Genomic DNA, 15,601 nt, shown 5'->3' on the forward strand with positions numbered 1-15,601 from the left:
ACCAGTTAGAACAGCCGTGATGGTTCAGTAATGAAGTGAGAATAAAGCAGCAGTATCTGAAGTGTGATCTTAAAGAAACAATAAAAAAAAAAAAAAAAAACATACAGGAACTAAGATTAAAATGAACCAGAAACTTACTTTGAAAATTGATAACTGAACCATTGTTTATGTTTATGTGCCTGCAAAAAGGCAGGGATTTATTAAAGACGGTCAAAAAATAACAATTTAAGTTAAATTTTCAGAAATTAAAATTTTATCGATAAACTGTTTTTCCAATAAAAATGCCCCTGATGGTGCCTTTACCCACCTGTTTTAACAGAATCTGTTCATGATTTCTGTAAAATTACAACACATTTTATTCTCTGGGATATCCCTACATCTGTGTGAGTCTTTCTTGTGACTGATTTGTGTAATTCTAATTTAAAACAGCAGCTTTTTTTTTTTATAGTTTATTCTTAGAACTTTAAGAATCTGCAAATTTACATTTGTTGACATTGCTTACATCAAAGATTACTTTTTTACAAAAGTAAATAAAAAAATGAATTCTGTCAGACAAGAAGAATAAAGCCTTCATATAAGCTGGAGTGAGTGACGAAGAGGAGGATGGCAGCTCAGCTCCGGTTCCTTCAATGCTTTTATTGTGTGTTTTAGTTGGGCTGTGCGTGCGTGCGCGTTTATCGGTTGAGCAGCAAGCTCGGCAGCGTCTTCAGGTCCATCTGAGGAAGAACCATGAAGGAGTAGAGCAGCAGCCACAGCAGCAGCAGCAAACATAGCTCCCAGTTCTCCTTCCACCTGCAAACAAACAAAGGATCAGGATCAGAGGGCTCAGAGTTTAGAGGGAAGGAGCCAGAAGAGGTTAGAAAATCAAGCAGCAGTTGTTAAAAATATCTAACTGTGGAGATAATATGATTTATATTTAGATCTCTCCATAAAACTGGATTAAACCAAAAGGCTTTCAGAGGTAGAGGAAGGTTTGGGAGTCTTATGCCCCTTTCTGCCTGTAACACCAATTTATAGTCGTTACTTAAAAGAATATAGTAGAGAAAAAATTTGGCCACAGAATGGCAAAGCCCCTAAAGAGCTAATATGTTATCACTTATTAAAAGCACTTTTAAATCTTAAGAGAAATTTCTTTAGCAGTCGTATTCCTTAGCAGTATTCTAAACACCAGTCTCTTAATCTCCTCGACTAATAGAAAGCTCTTTTTTTCTATCTGCGGAAAACAGATTTATGGTAAATTTATTTACCATACTGGCTTATCTTTGCAGGGTCGTTCAGGGAATGGAGCTTATTTCCATGGACTAGAAGCTGGTTACTCCCAGGACAGTTTCCCATTCTATCTCTGGGCATCAGTAAAACATGTTGATGTAGAATTTTATGAGGACAAAACTGATATGAAGACATATTTTCTTCCATCCTCACCCTATCACCGTTTCACTCTATGAATTTTAGCATCCAAGTCAATAAAAGGTAATTACACTGACCAATACAGCGGTATGCAGACTATGAATAAATCGCATCTGAAATCCAATACAGTTTAATACTGCATGTAGGAACTTTTAGGACTGTGACATTGCACACATTAGAACCGAATAAACAGCTCTAAAGGAAACACATTTTCAGCATTTTATAAAGCGACTGCACCAAAAAATAGATTCTCGCTATTCAGGGATTATTCCCAATTCTTGTTCGGAGTGATCACTCTTCAAATAACATTTTAAATCAGCGGTCCCCAACCACGCTCTTTTATAAGTGTGCTTAGTCGCTCTTTAATGTCACAATTAAAAGACATATGCCCACCTGGCCCTTAAGAACAGTAACTATAATATCATTATATTTATATTTTATTATATCCATTTTGTCCTGCGATGGACTGGCGAACTGTCCAGGTTGAACCCCGCCTCTCGCCCATAGACACCTGGAGATAGGCACCAGCACTCCTCGCGACCCCATTTGGGAAAAGCGTGTTAGAAAATGGATGGATGGATTATATCCATTTAGGCTGTCCTGTATTTCCCATTCTTTTTTTTTTTTTTGCCCTATGAGTTATGCAATGTAGATATTTGCTATCCTGACAAAGAAAAACTATCTAAAATAATAAAGAAGTAAACATGTCTGTATTTTAAGGTTTAAAAATCTTTTTTTGGGATAAAAAACAGGTAATTCCTTACAATTTCAAACTGACTTTGACCATAGATCGTGATCTTTAATTTTAATATTTTCAAAAAATCACCAAAGCCAAACCGGTCACAGACAGCTCTTCACAGAAACTTAGCTGTAAGTGTTTAAAATAAACCAAGAGGGCTCTGGGTTCTGTTCCAATACAGAAATGGAACTGAATCAACGGGTAATTATGGAACAGTAAGGATCAGTATGGCCTATAAACACTAGAGGTACATTTTATTATCATGATGTATGTTTGTCCACCTGATGGATACTTTAACCTGCTCAATGCTACTATGCAAGGAGTTCAAACCCATCATGTGGCTGTAGATGAAACGTGGTGAAAATTAAAGCACAAAGATTTTCTCACCACAAATCAGAGTCTTCAGGTTCAGCCGTTCTGGGTGCAGCTCTAGGTTTGTCCTGTCAAACAATTATTACTGTTATTTATGATCCATGTGGTATGTGTGCAGCAAAAAGCCCAGAGAGGAGCAGCCAGAGGATAGGACTCACTGTGGACTCGGAAAGGCGAGCTCCTTTTCTATGTCGGAGTACTGGAGCGATGTGGGTCTCATTTGGTCTGATGGAGTCGATCCTAGAAGACAAAATCCATCGGTTCAGGTCTCAGAGAGAGACAAGAGCGTCAGATATTGCTGGAACCTTTAATGAAAAGACTGTTTTATTGACTTCTCTGCCTGTCCTGTTTATTTCCCTGCAGATTTACAGCAGTTTGGTGGTTCTCAGAAGATTTAGTTCAGTTTCATTCAATTTTAATTGGATTTGTGATACAGGGGACGTTTAGTCCACTGTTATTTCTGTCTGTGGGTGAATGATCACATGCAGCCTGGGAGTTTTATCTAACTTCTCTATAACAAGAAAAAAACAACAACAACAAACTCCTCAGTTCCTATAACATCCTCTCTCTCTTTTTAAAAAGATATAGATTTAAAAGGATGCAGATATAGATATTAGACACAATTGTTTTTCCATAACATTATTCAGATTTTAAAATCCCACCCAAAAAATACCAAACCTTCCATGTAGAAGTCCTTCAACACCCTGCAAGACATCCATTTATTTTCCTGCATCCTGAATGTATTCAGAATGAACCCCTTTCAGAGCAACAATGACAGACCCTAAAAGGCTGCAGCTAAAACCCGTCAAAGCTCTAACAGAATCAGAAAAAGAGGGCTGATGTCTGACAGCCTGAGGGATTATAAACGTACATCCAACTGAAGAACAGAAACCCAGTTAATCTGTGATGTAAGAATTAATTGAAGCACATTAACTATAATCCTGGTCTGCTGTCTTTGAGCTGTGATGATTCGTTCCTGCAGCCCTCTGAGATATCTGCTCTCAGTACATTTATGGGAACTTGTGAGCAGACAGAGAGGATTTGGGTCAAAATGGTCCAACTGCTCTCCCTCGGGTCTGGTCTGGTTCTCACAGTACCAGAATAGAAGCCCTACCTCAGAGGGCCTTCGTTGCTGCCTGCTTCGGAAACATCAGCGGCCTGCACAGCTCCGATCGTCACTCCGCACATCACACACTGCTCCTGGGATGGAGACGAGTCGGAAGGCGTCTTACGGGAAAAAGAAGAATCATTCAGCCAAATAATAACTAATAAGATGGAGCAGAGAGAATGAGAAAAAGCTCAACAAAAACCTTGAATTTAAAGCTTCCTAATAATCTGTTAAAACGGAAATAAAGTTGATTTTATTGTATTTTCTTTCAGCTTTAAACATGTTTACCAGGTTCAGAGAGCTAATTGCAACCAAAGTAACTCACAGCTTGTTGTATAACACAGGCACACCCACGCAGTGTGATTTGCATACATTTGAATGTGGCTCAGCAGCTAAACAAACCAGAGAAGCTGATCCCGATAACTTAAATAATTTGTAGAATAATAGAACATGTGATTTCTTTGAATGTTACGGATATCCAAAACCTTTCTTCAATATAAATATTGATCAAATCAGAGAACGGCTCAGAAACTCACATGTTCATGTTCTCCTCCTCTCAGGAAGTCATTACCCAGCAGGTCCTCTGATCTGTCTGAAGGTGGCGCCGGTTCCAGTGCGGAGACGCTCAGAACTGATGGCCACCTCTGCATCTCAGTGTCAGGCGGTTCTGGAAGAATGGACTCCTCTTTGTCAGGGTAGAACAGGTCCATGGGTTCTATTCGGTCGCCGACCAGGTCCTCTGTTGGAGAGCTTCTGTGATAGTCAGACGAAAACTGGTCCAAGTTTCTGGATAATTCTGTTGGTTCAGAAAACGGCGTTGCTATTTGACCATTCAGCTGCTGAGAACCTGGATCCAGAATGTTCTGAAAGCCATTAAATGAGTCCATATGGTTCCCTGGATGGTCCCAGTGTCCATCAGAGTCATTCCAGCCGTATCCATCAGGCTGGTGGTCGGAGTTGGTAGAAGGATGCTGAGCCGAAACATTCTGTTTATCCAGGAAATCATCACTGTTACCTTTTGAGTTTGTCCCAAAGCTGCCATCCTGGTCAATCGGATCCCTTGCAGAGTCACTTTCTGGGTCTCTCGTTGGTTTAGTATGTTTTGGTATTAAACTGGATGGATTCTCTGGAGGTTCTTGTACATCATCGTTACTCCCAACACTGTTCTCAAGACCTTGAGAACTCCAGACTTCTGAATTTCCCCACTGATCCTCATGCTTGTCCTGATCCAAAATTCCTGGGTAAAGTTCTGTCTCTTCGTCTGGCTCATCTGGCTCACTGGTGATGGAGATTAGAGGAATGTTCAGACTTGGTTTGAATGCTGTGCCCCCATTGGCTGCATGCTTATCTAAAGTTTCTGTGCTGCTGCTTTCTTCACACTGTGTGGAGTCTCTTAAAATCTCTAGGCTTCCATCTATGTTACCATTTCCTTCTTTTAAACTATCTGACTTCAGTCTTACATCTTCTACTTCATCTTCTGGAGCTGCATCAGTTCTCTGACCTCCATTGTCCTCCTCAGACGTCTGCTCTAGACATTCTGATTGACCGTTATACTTTCCATTCTGGTGACTTTCTCCTCCATCCTGTTCTCTCAGATGGATTTCTTCAGCACGGTTTTCGTCATCAGGAGGTTCAGTGGAGAAGATGGGCTCAAACCTGTTTAACTGATCAGATTTCTTAAGCAGATCTCCAGAAGCAGAGCTGTCCAGACTTTCTCCTTCATAGAGTTTAATCAATGGCTTTTGTTCTCTGGAAATGTCCTCCTTTTGAAGTTGAGTTTCATCTATATGTTTGGTTTCTCTAAGATCAGCTGTTTGGCCTGAGTCTGGGTTCTGGTATAGAGTCTCAGCGTTCTCCTTTTCTTCCTTCCATTCTTCCTCTTGGTTTTTCTCAGTCTGCATATCAAATCTGTCCAGAGAGCTCCTCCTTTCATCAATGCATGTCTCAATGATGGCCTCATCGGGAGCTCTGTCCTCGATCGATGAGATAAATCCCTCGTCGTATGGTGTCACCTCCACCGGTGTGGCCCGGTAAACATCCCAGGCCGTCCCACTGTCATATAAGGAACTGTCACTGCGACTCTCAGAGAACCTGTCAGGGTTCAGCTCGCCCTCCATCCAGGAGTCCGGAGAGTTGATGGCAGAGTCACCAACCATCGACTCTGGTACCGATGAGGGGGAGTACGTAAACGACTCTTGAGGGGAACCAAAGTCCTGTAGGACATCTCTGCCAGACTCTCTGGTGTTCACGTCCCCACTGTTTGACTCGTCTTCAGCGTGGGGCGAGTCTGACAAGATGTCTTCACTCGACCACGAACGAGCAGCGGTCACCCTGGAACGTGGCTCCAGGACACATCTGTCCTCTGACACCGAGGAAATCAAGACTTTGGGAGGAGGTTGAGTGGTGTCCCTCTGGAACATGTAGGATCGCTGCTTCACTCTGCTTTGATAAGCTCCATTCCTCACGTGCTCCGAGTCGATGTCACGAAAGTTGAGTCTACCCATGGAGACACTTCGTTCAATCAGCTGGGAAGGTTCCTCCGACTGTAGGAAGGACAGAAACATTAACAGACATTTTCTTCAACCAGATTCAGAACCTGATACAACCTACAGGAACATTTCATTACCTCCTGGATGCCGGGGAAGTGCTCCAAGAACTGGGAAACATACATGATGATAGACTGCTCATCAGGAGTGTTTATAGCCATGTCTACGCAGGAAAGAAAGAAATCAGAATCAGTTTTATTCACTATGTTTGTGCCGAAGAAAGGGAATTTGAATTTGGTTTCTAACTTTCCTTCATAAAGCAATTGTAAATATAAATATACAAAAAAGAATTGTTGGGAAATAAAAATGTTATTTAAATATGTTGAAATTTACAGCTTTTATGCAAATGAGGATATCAATGTTACATAAGTGCAATATCTGCAATGCCATAACAGCTAGGGGTGGGGGGTAACTTTCTCTGTGGAGATCAGTTTTAGTTAAAAACACTCTGCAGCGCCGACCTGAAGGTCAAATTTTAATCAGTTTGTGTTCGTTCTTTATAGATTTGAACCGTTCTTCTCCTGCCCTGCCGAAACCCTGGATGGAGGGAAGGTCAACCCAACATAGGAGACATTTGAACAGGGAAGTCATAAGGGAAACATGCACCAGCTGTGTTTTTGTTTTTCTTTTTAAAGTTAACTTTTCTTAATAAAAAAAGACCCTTTACAATCCATCTAACTTTAATTTTAACCTGTTTCACTTTATACACAATGTGTCAAAATGATAACTTATTTTACAATGCCATGTACCCCATACCAAACCCTTGACACTGATGCCTTTGTTTGTAATTTTACCTGCTTTATGAACAGTTTCTACTACTCCTTAAGTGTTTTCTACATCCATACATCCATTTGTGTTTTTGGTAAGCTTGTGTTTTCCCATAATGCTCTTATTGTCTTTTCTTTGCTACAGACACATTGAAAAACAATCAGATATTGTTCATCATTATACATCTTATACCATAGTTCCATTTGTCTGAACTTTAACTCTCTCTTATTGTGTCACATTGCCTTGCACCTTTCAACTTACTATACATTGCAAATAACTGCATCTAAGATACCTTCAATTTTCCAACACAATTAAGCCCAGAGTGCCACATTTAGATTTTTAAAATAGTTGTCCTTTTTTTTCTGATTAGAAACAAGGGAGTCCTCTTTCAATCAGTTAAACGGCCTGTAAATAGCACTTTTCCAAGTCAGGAGACTTGACCAAAGCGTTCTACACTACATTCAGTCATACACCCATTCACGCACACACTCATACACCGGTGGTGGCAAACTATATTGTAGCCACAGCTGCCCTGGGGCTCACTGACAAAAGCAAGGCTGCCATACACTGGTGTCACCAGGCCGTCTGACCTCCATCAGTAGACAATGTAGGTGAATTGTCTTCCCAAAGGACACAACTACATTGAAAGCCGGAGCCGGGGCTTGAACCGTCAACCCTTCCATTCCAGGGCAAACTCCTACACCTGACGCCACTGTTGCGCCCTCAAGTAAAGTCCCACACGGCCACCAATTGTGTAAAAGGTTTATCACCTTTAAAGAAAAGTAAGTTGTTTGTTGTAAAATACGAATGCTTATTTCTTTCACATTTATTAAAAATTACAATGAAATGTAAAGGATGAATTTTCACATACTTGACAACAAATCTTAAACCCAATGCTATCTTAGAAACATTTCAACTTACATCTTCTCCAAGTCAACCGATTGGGTGTTTAGATCTTAATTTGGGTGGATTTGATTTAATCTAGAACAGATTTCCTCTGGGAAAGCCACCTTTTTACTAATACAGTCTAAAAGACTAACAAGGATTTACGTGAAGACAGTTAAGATCTCTTACATCCAGGCCAGGTGGATCATTTAAAGTAATTGACACATTTATAAAGCTGTATATTATAGTATTATAGATGGAAAACAGCTGAAAACATTTAAAATATTTAAAAAACCTTGCACATGAAACTTGATAAGCCATCTATCTCTCATCAACAGTTTCTAATTTAACCAGTTTCCTGATGAAACAGTAAAACATTCCTGCTCTGGTATCACCAGATTTTTGCGCTGAAACAGATGCAGCCGACGATAGAGAGCAGAGATCACAACTGGAGGAAACTGGTTCTGTTTCCAGGGAAAAGTATGCTGGCATAGCGCCAAATGGCCAACTACTCAGCAGGTTGGAGGTTTGAAAGTTAAATCTGTTTCAGCTGATGATCTTACTTCCCTTAATTTAATTCTTTAATTGGATAAATTGCATCTATCACCTGTAATAAACAGATGCCTCATCCAATCTCCTCCTTCTTTCCACTCTTTTATTGTCTTTTTTATTTAAAGCCCTCTGTTGAGGAGTAGTTCTTTCTTGTCAGCCTTGTCTATCTTTGTTCCATGAATATAACCTACTGACTTCTGGTAAGTGATAGCAGCTCTTATGTGTGATGGACAAAAAGATGATGCCTTCATGCATTCTGTTTTTGCTATTATCATTTAATCACAGCTACTTTGGGACGTAAGGCCTGTTTAATCCTCTCTTTCATGCTAAATCAAACCATGAACGGTTATTTTTTAGTTGCCTTCAATGGGCCAGACCGACCAGTTTAAAAAAATGCAGAAACTCTGCGGGTTTATTGTGATTAAGGCTGTGTTTAATCTTGTTGTGTTTATGATTCCGTCTTATCAGAACATCAGGAAACATCAGGAATGTGTCACAGCAGCCAGCGGCTGATTCATGGATCAGGTATGTAAAAGTGATTTTTTACCCTCAGGCTCCAGCAGTCGTGGTATTCCCAAACTGTAGTGAGCTATCCTGAAGGCGTCCTCCAGATTCTCTCTGGGGGTCCTCAACAGGGCCTTCCTCATGTCCACCAGACTGGAGTCAATGGATTTAATGACAGCCAGGAAAGCCAGACCACTAGTCCAGCTCTTCCCAAAGTCCTGCACAGCCACTCCGTACCTAAAACATAACAGATCGAATCAGAACCCCTTTCATTAGCTGAGGTTTTACTAGTGTTAAAGGTTTACAGCCAACCCACTTGCGGGTTCTCCTTTGGATCCACTGCAGCAGCTTCTTGATGGCCTTGCTGTTTTCCCTTATGGTGATGGCAGCAGACTGTCGCTCCTCTGAAGGAGAGCTGCTGAAGGACGTGTCCGAGTCCGAACTGGTGGGGATGGATGACAAGCTGGACGAAGACGGGAACTGGCTCCGGATGTTTCCTGTCAGCTCTTTGATCTTGGCGGAGAATGAAAGGTTGGATTAGGTACATTTTTTCAAAGTCAGATCTGACCATGATCCAGCTGGGAAGAGCAGGTCGGAGGGAAGGAAGGAAAGGAGTACCTGGAAGAAGAGGATGATGTTCCAGATGAGTCCAAGGATGATGGAAGAGTTTCCATCAGCGATGTCGGCTGCATCGATGCTGACCAACTTCACCTGGAAAGACACATAAACCCAGCTTTAACAAAGAGACCAGAATCAGTGCAGTCACAGCCAAGTGATTTGGAGACCTACATTTCTCTCCTCCAGAAAGGACAGCACCTTGGCGATGTTGTTGAGTCGGAAAATCCGATGGGAAGACTTCTTAAAGCCGTGGAGCTATGAGAAGGAGACAGAGAGCAGTTACACAGCTGCACGGCACATCATGAGTTTACACATAGATGATTAAAAACATCCGAGTCTGACCAGTTTACAGCCAGAGAGCTCCTCGAGCAAAGCCATGAGGACGTGTCCATCCTGAATATCCTGGAACAGATCCTGGATCTGTAGTGGTGGGTCACACTGTGGAAAAAGAAGGAAGAAATAAGGGAATTAATTTAGTATCTTTATTTTCTTTATATGTGTCCCAAATAATCTTAACATCAGAAAGGCGAGTCCTCTTTATCCCATCCGGATCTCCATCATTTCTACTGGAAAACCATCTCAAGCTAATAAAGAAGACAGTCAGCTTAATTTACCATAAACTTCTCAGTTCAAGGTACAAAATTTACTTTCAATTCAATTAGAAATATTTGATGCAGCTCCTTATTAAAGAAAGTTTTTTTCTGTTTAGGCTTTAAAAGATCCAAGCATTCATTAGTTATTGATGCAATACCAGTAAGCTGATATATAGCGACATATGTTGAACACCACCCGCTTTTTTTGAATCAACTACTGCTTTAGGGAAAGTAAAATTATTCAGTGAACACTGGCTGAGTGGTAGGACTGCAACTAAATTTTGCAAATCGATAAATATGTCATTTATTTTTTCAATTAATCGGTTAATAATCAGATAGCAATAGATTTCTACGAAGTTAAACCATGTGAAACTAAACATTTTCGACTTGAGGGGTTCTGGATAGAGCATACTGACAGACAAAAACAAATTTTAACTTAAATGTAAAATGTTTTTTTTTTTTTACATTTTTTTGTATAATTACTGCTCAAAGTGGGTTCCTCTGTCAGCTTAAGGTACCTGTATGTTTTACAGTCTCTATACTCGTTAAGGATTAATCAACTACTAAATTAGTTGAAGATTATTTAAATAATCGATTAATGACAATTAATCCAATTAACTGTTTCAGTCATACTGAGTGGGTACTGAGTTAGATCCTTAATGTCATAAATGAGTGGATAATGTGAACGCTGGTTGGACATGGCAGAAAAGCAACATATTAAACTGACTCTTATTTCAACTGATTTCTGAGATGCCAATTCGTCAAACCTAAGTGCAGATAGTAGCAGTAAATGACAACACCAGTTCCCACTCAGGTCAGATGACATCATGAAAGAGGGACTGTAATTAGAAAGGTCTAACTAGGGCTGGACTATTAATTGCATTTTACTAATTATTTGAATAAAAAAAAATTCAATATGCAAATTGCAGAGGCATTCGATTTTTGGTCAACAATCAGCTCTGGAGAAGAGAACATTCAAGGAGATAAAAACATTAAAACCCCGTCATCCAAATATGTATATGCAAGCGGTTAATACTGAAGAAAATAAAAAAAAATGTACATGTACACATTTAAGGAATTTGTTTTGCTGGTAGAGTGCTGAATACAGACAAGCAAAAAGATGGTAGAGCTGCAGGTAATAATTATTTTTGCAAAGGTTGATTAATTTCTTTCAATTAATACATTAAAAGTTAGATAGCAAAAAGTTGCTTGAAGATTTTATACAGAATTTAAACCAATATAAGCTAAGGTTATGCCGCTTGAGGAGTTTAAACTCCCCAGATCTAATAAAGTAGCCAGTAAGTTATTTCAACAACTATAGCTTTAAACTCAGAGACCATGGAGTTACTGATGAATCCAGTGTTTAATGACTAAATATCATAACATCATTTCACTGTGGATAAAAATCCTTCCATCTGAAACTTCCAGAAGCAGCAGATGGAGGAGCTTTGAGTTATGTTAGCAGGAAACAAGCAGGATGAGGTGGTGATGGCCGCAGATTTATCGTTACATCAGCGAGAGGAGCCTGAGACAGCCCTCACACGGACCTGATGGAACATGGATGCTCGGTCGTGAAGAGGGGGGCTGAGAGGCTGGAACTTTCCAAGATGGCTGCAAACAAGTGTTTGATTGTTTAATTAGTGGGTCAGAGCTTTGAGAGCAGGCCAAACACACAGAGGCAGAGAAGAGAGGATTATTGTGTTCCAGGAGACAAAAGAGACAATCAGACGCTGAGACTCACTGTTTACAAATTAAATGGAGAACAGAGACTGCAGAGCCTCGAAGGCCACAATAATAATAGTAACCCAACATAATGCGAGCCCCAGAATAAATAGAGCACCGGGACAACTGGAGACAAAAATAGGAATGGAGGCTGAAGGGGATAAACACAACCATCAACACATAACTTACAGCTGCAGTTTAATATATAGCCGTTTCCCTGAATGTTTATTCAGAGGTTCTCTAATATTTTGGCTGCATTCCTACATCAGCAACTTTTCCAACAGTTGCTGATGTAGGAAAATGGAATTTAAGCTCTTCCAGAAAAACAGCAAGGGTGTTGTTTATGAATGGCTTTTATTACTAAAAAAAAATTTAAAAAGTTTAAGGACACTGTCTTTGTCTGATATACCAACATGACCAAGTTTCAAAAGTGGGAAATGTAATAATCCTGATTTAAATATCAGCACGTCTGCATATATATATATATATATATATATATATATATATATATATATATATATATATATATATATATATACACTCACCGGCCACTTTATTAGGTACACCTGTCCAACTCTCGTTAACATTTAATTTCTAAGCAGCCAATCACATGGCAGCAACTCAGTGCATTTAGGCATGTAGACATGGTCAAGACAATCTCCTGCAGTTCAAACCGAGCATCAGTATGGAGAGGAAAGGCGATTTGAGTGACTTTGAACGTGGCATGATTGTTGGTGCCAGAAGGGCTGGTCTGAGTATTTCAGAAACTGCTGATCTACTGGGATTTTCACGCACAACCATCTCAAGGGTTTACAGAGAATGGTCCGAAAAAGAAAAAACATCCAGTGAGCGGCAGTTCTGAGGGCGGAAATGCCTTGTTGATGCCAGAGGTCAGAGGAGAATGGCCAGACTGGTTCGAGCTGATAGAAGGGCAACAGTGACTCAAATAACCACCCGTTACAACCAAGGTGGGCAGAAGAGCATCTCTGAACGCACAGTACGTCGAACTTTGAGGCAGATGGGCTACAGCAGCAGAAGACCACACCGGGTGCCACTTCTTTCAGCTAAGAACAGGAAACTGAAGCTACAATTTGCACAAGCTCATCGAAATTGGACAATAGAAGATTGGAAAAACGTTGCCTGGTCTGATGAGTCTCGATTTCTGCTGCGACATTCGGATGGTAGGGTCAGAATTTGGCGTCTACAACATGAAAGCATGGATCCATCCTGCCTTGTATCAACGGTTCAGGCTGGTGGTGGTGGTGTCATGGTGTGGGGAATATTTTCTTGGCACTCTTTGGGCCCCTTGGTACCAATTGAGCATCGTTGCAACGCCACAGCCTACCTGAGTATTGTTGCTGACCATGTCCATCCCTTTATGACCACAATGTACCCAACTTCTGATGGCTACTTTCAGCAGGAAAATGCGCCATGTCATAAAGCTGGAATCATCTCAGACTGGTTTCTTGAACATGACAATGAGTTCACTGTACTCAAATGGCCTCCACATTCACCAGATCTCAATCCAATAGAGCATCTTTGGGATGTGGTGGAACGGGAGATTCGCATCATGGATGTGCAGCTGACAAATCTGTGGCAACTGTGTAATTTATCTTCTTTCTTATTCTAAATTTCACTGTTTCTAATATTTTTATTGGGACAGGATGTTTCAGGACCAGAGTTTAATAGCAAATATAGATATATTTATTTTTTTTTTTACATTTTTCTTTAATAAACCTTTAGTAACACAAAAAACAGGGACTAATTATTAAGAGAGAGCAGTTAATATCACAATTATAAAATATCTTGTGTATATTTCTATTTAAATGACAGTAAATCCACTGCATAAAAAAGTAGCTGAAAATACTAAATAAAAGCAGAAAGCATGTAATAAAATAACAGATGAAGCATTTCTAGTTTCCTAAAATTTGCTTAAAATCTATTTAAAGCTCCACAGCTATGTGACGCTGTGATCCAAGTTAAATGGACAACTTAATAAAAAAGGAAGAAAGGAAAGAATTAAAAATGTAATGAAGGCTGTGAGCCGAGCTGCATAGAAAATCCTCAAGACTGCTCTTAAGTTCTGATTTAATTTCTAATTGATTCATTTAACCAATGACACCTAAGAAAAATTTACAAGACCATCAGGTCAAAATTATATAATAATTTTCATTAAAAAATGATTTTATTTAATTTCCCTTTTGGGATTAATAAAGTATCTTTGGTTTTGAATTAAAAAATATATAATCAAACTAATGATCAGACTAATTATACGGACATTCCAAATACTTGCATCCATCATCTTTCGCTTTATCCGGGATCAGGTGGCGGGAACAGCAGTCTCAGCAGAAACTCCCAGACTTCCCTCATCTCAGACACCTCTGAGGTGAGGGAGGCCCGGGGTCCTTCCAGGCCAGCTGGAGTTCCTCCAGCCAGCGTGTCCTGGGTCGTCCCCTGCTCCTCCTCCCAATGGGACATGCCTGGAACAAGGCGTCCAAAGATGTTCGGGCCACCTTACCTAACTCCTCTTTACATGGCGGAGAAGCAGCTCTATTCTTAGCCTCTTCCTAATGACCGAGCTCCTCAGAGCCTTTCGATTATCATAAAACAGTCAAAGGAAACTCTGACAACTGCGCTGAGTCTCACTTTGAAGCAGTTCTTAAAACTGAACAACTATGTGGCGACAGCAAATAAGAAGTTATGCAAAGGGGGTAGGTTAAAATGCAGAGGTAAATTTCTCCAATGTGAGATCAATAAAGTTCAATTATTATCATTTTAACAGTAGGAACCAGCAGATGCTGATTCAATGTAACAGCTGCAGCTAGCAGCTAGTGAAATTCTAAGATAAGTTAATTAAAGCAAAAACTCATGGTTATATTGATAGTGTCTGTCAGAAGTAACACTTTAGCCAGGGTTTCTGACAATGTTGTCGTATTTAAGGAACAACTCTGCCCACAGCCCCTCTCTCTGCTCCCATTTGCCTCCATCCAGGCAGTCATTCAGCTCTGGGTCAGATACAACCTTCTATTGTGACTCTATTTGGTTCCGTGTTAGCAGTAAAAGTTTCCAGAAAAATGGAGGTTTAATCGAGCCAACATTATATTAGCATCTGTATCTATTACCTTAATTAGATTACTGATTATGATTATGTGACATTACCCAAGTTAATAAAGTCTGTCATCATTAAATGACGTCAGGAATAGATTTAATCTGTTTAATGTCAGCATGTTGCTCTGTGTGTAAACAAAACCTTAGATACAGTTGATAAGAAAACATGGAAATGTTTTACGGATGTTTTCCTTGGTAACTTAGCTGTTAGCTTGGAGTTAGTTATTTGCAAAAAAAAAAAAGTTTTGAATCTAATGTAACAAACTATTTACCCTGATAGGACCCTATCTGACCTGTATTCTGTTTATTTCAGTTCTCGGTCTGGTTGAGAAGTGGAAACTCTGAATGGGTGAGATAGAAACACCTCTGCCTTCCGGCTGCTGTCCTCGCTGGGACTTATTAACAAAGAGCTTTGTGATCGTCCGACCTGTGCAGGTAAAAATCTTCTCCTGTCCTGTTGGTGCCGTTTGTGCTGTAGCTTCTAAACCGCTTCTGACCTCAATTTGCATGTTTGCATATTCACATTCTCAATTATCAGAGCATAACACACAAATGGGCTGCAGGCCTCTAGTTTCAGATGACACAGCATTAAAGGATGACTTTCAGCAGTTCGAGGAGGATCGGGTTCCCATACTGACTGCCGGAGGGTCCCCACTTCCACAGAGTGGGGGTGCTGTTA

General features: G+C 40.2%; 1 protein-coding gene across 1 annotated transcript in view; it reads right to left on the reverse strand.

Moving 5' to 3' along the window:
- Nucleotides 1–514: 514 nt before the first annotated feature.
- clmna (calmin a) overlaps nucleotides 515–15,601 on the reverse strand; it is a 35,272-nt gene continuing 20,185 nt past the window's right edge. Inside the window, exons 3-13 of the mRNA XM_038307223.1 lie at nucleotides 9,842–9,937; nucleotides 9,671–9,754; nucleotides 9,500–9,592; nucleotides 9,198–9,394; nucleotides 8,925–9,118; nucleotides 6,253–6,335; nucleotides 4,163–6,169; nucleotides 3,633–3,745; nucleotides 2,677–2,758; nucleotides 2,534–2,586; nucleotides 515–792 (exon numbers count right to left, since the gene is read on the reverse strand). Coding sequence (XP_038163151.1) covers nucleotides 675–792; nucleotides 2,534–2,586; nucleotides 2,677–2,758; nucleotides 3,633–3,745; nucleotides 4,163–6,169; nucleotides 6,253–6,335; nucleotides 8,925–9,118; nucleotides 9,198–9,394; nucleotides 9,500–9,592; nucleotides 9,671–9,754; nucleotides 9,842–9,937 — 3,120 coding nt within the window. The 3' untranslated portion in view covers nucleotides 515–674. The remainder of the gene's footprint in view (nucleotides 793–2,533; nucleotides 2,587–2,676; nucleotides 2,759–3,632; nucleotides 3,746–4,162; nucleotides 6,170–6,252; nucleotides 6,336–8,924; nucleotides 9,119–9,197; nucleotides 9,395–9,499; nucleotides 9,593–9,670; nucleotides 9,755–9,841; nucleotides 9,938–15,601) is intronic.

The sequence above is a fragment of the Cyprinodon tularosa genome, unplaced genomic scaffold (assembly GCF_016077235.1).
Source record: "Cyprinodon tularosa strain WSP-4 unplaced genomic scaffold, ASM1607723v1 ctg603, whole genome shotgun sequence".
NCBI lineage: Eukaryota > Metazoa > Chordata > Actinopteri > Cyprinodontiformes > Cyprinodontidae > Cyprinodon > Cyprinodon tularosa.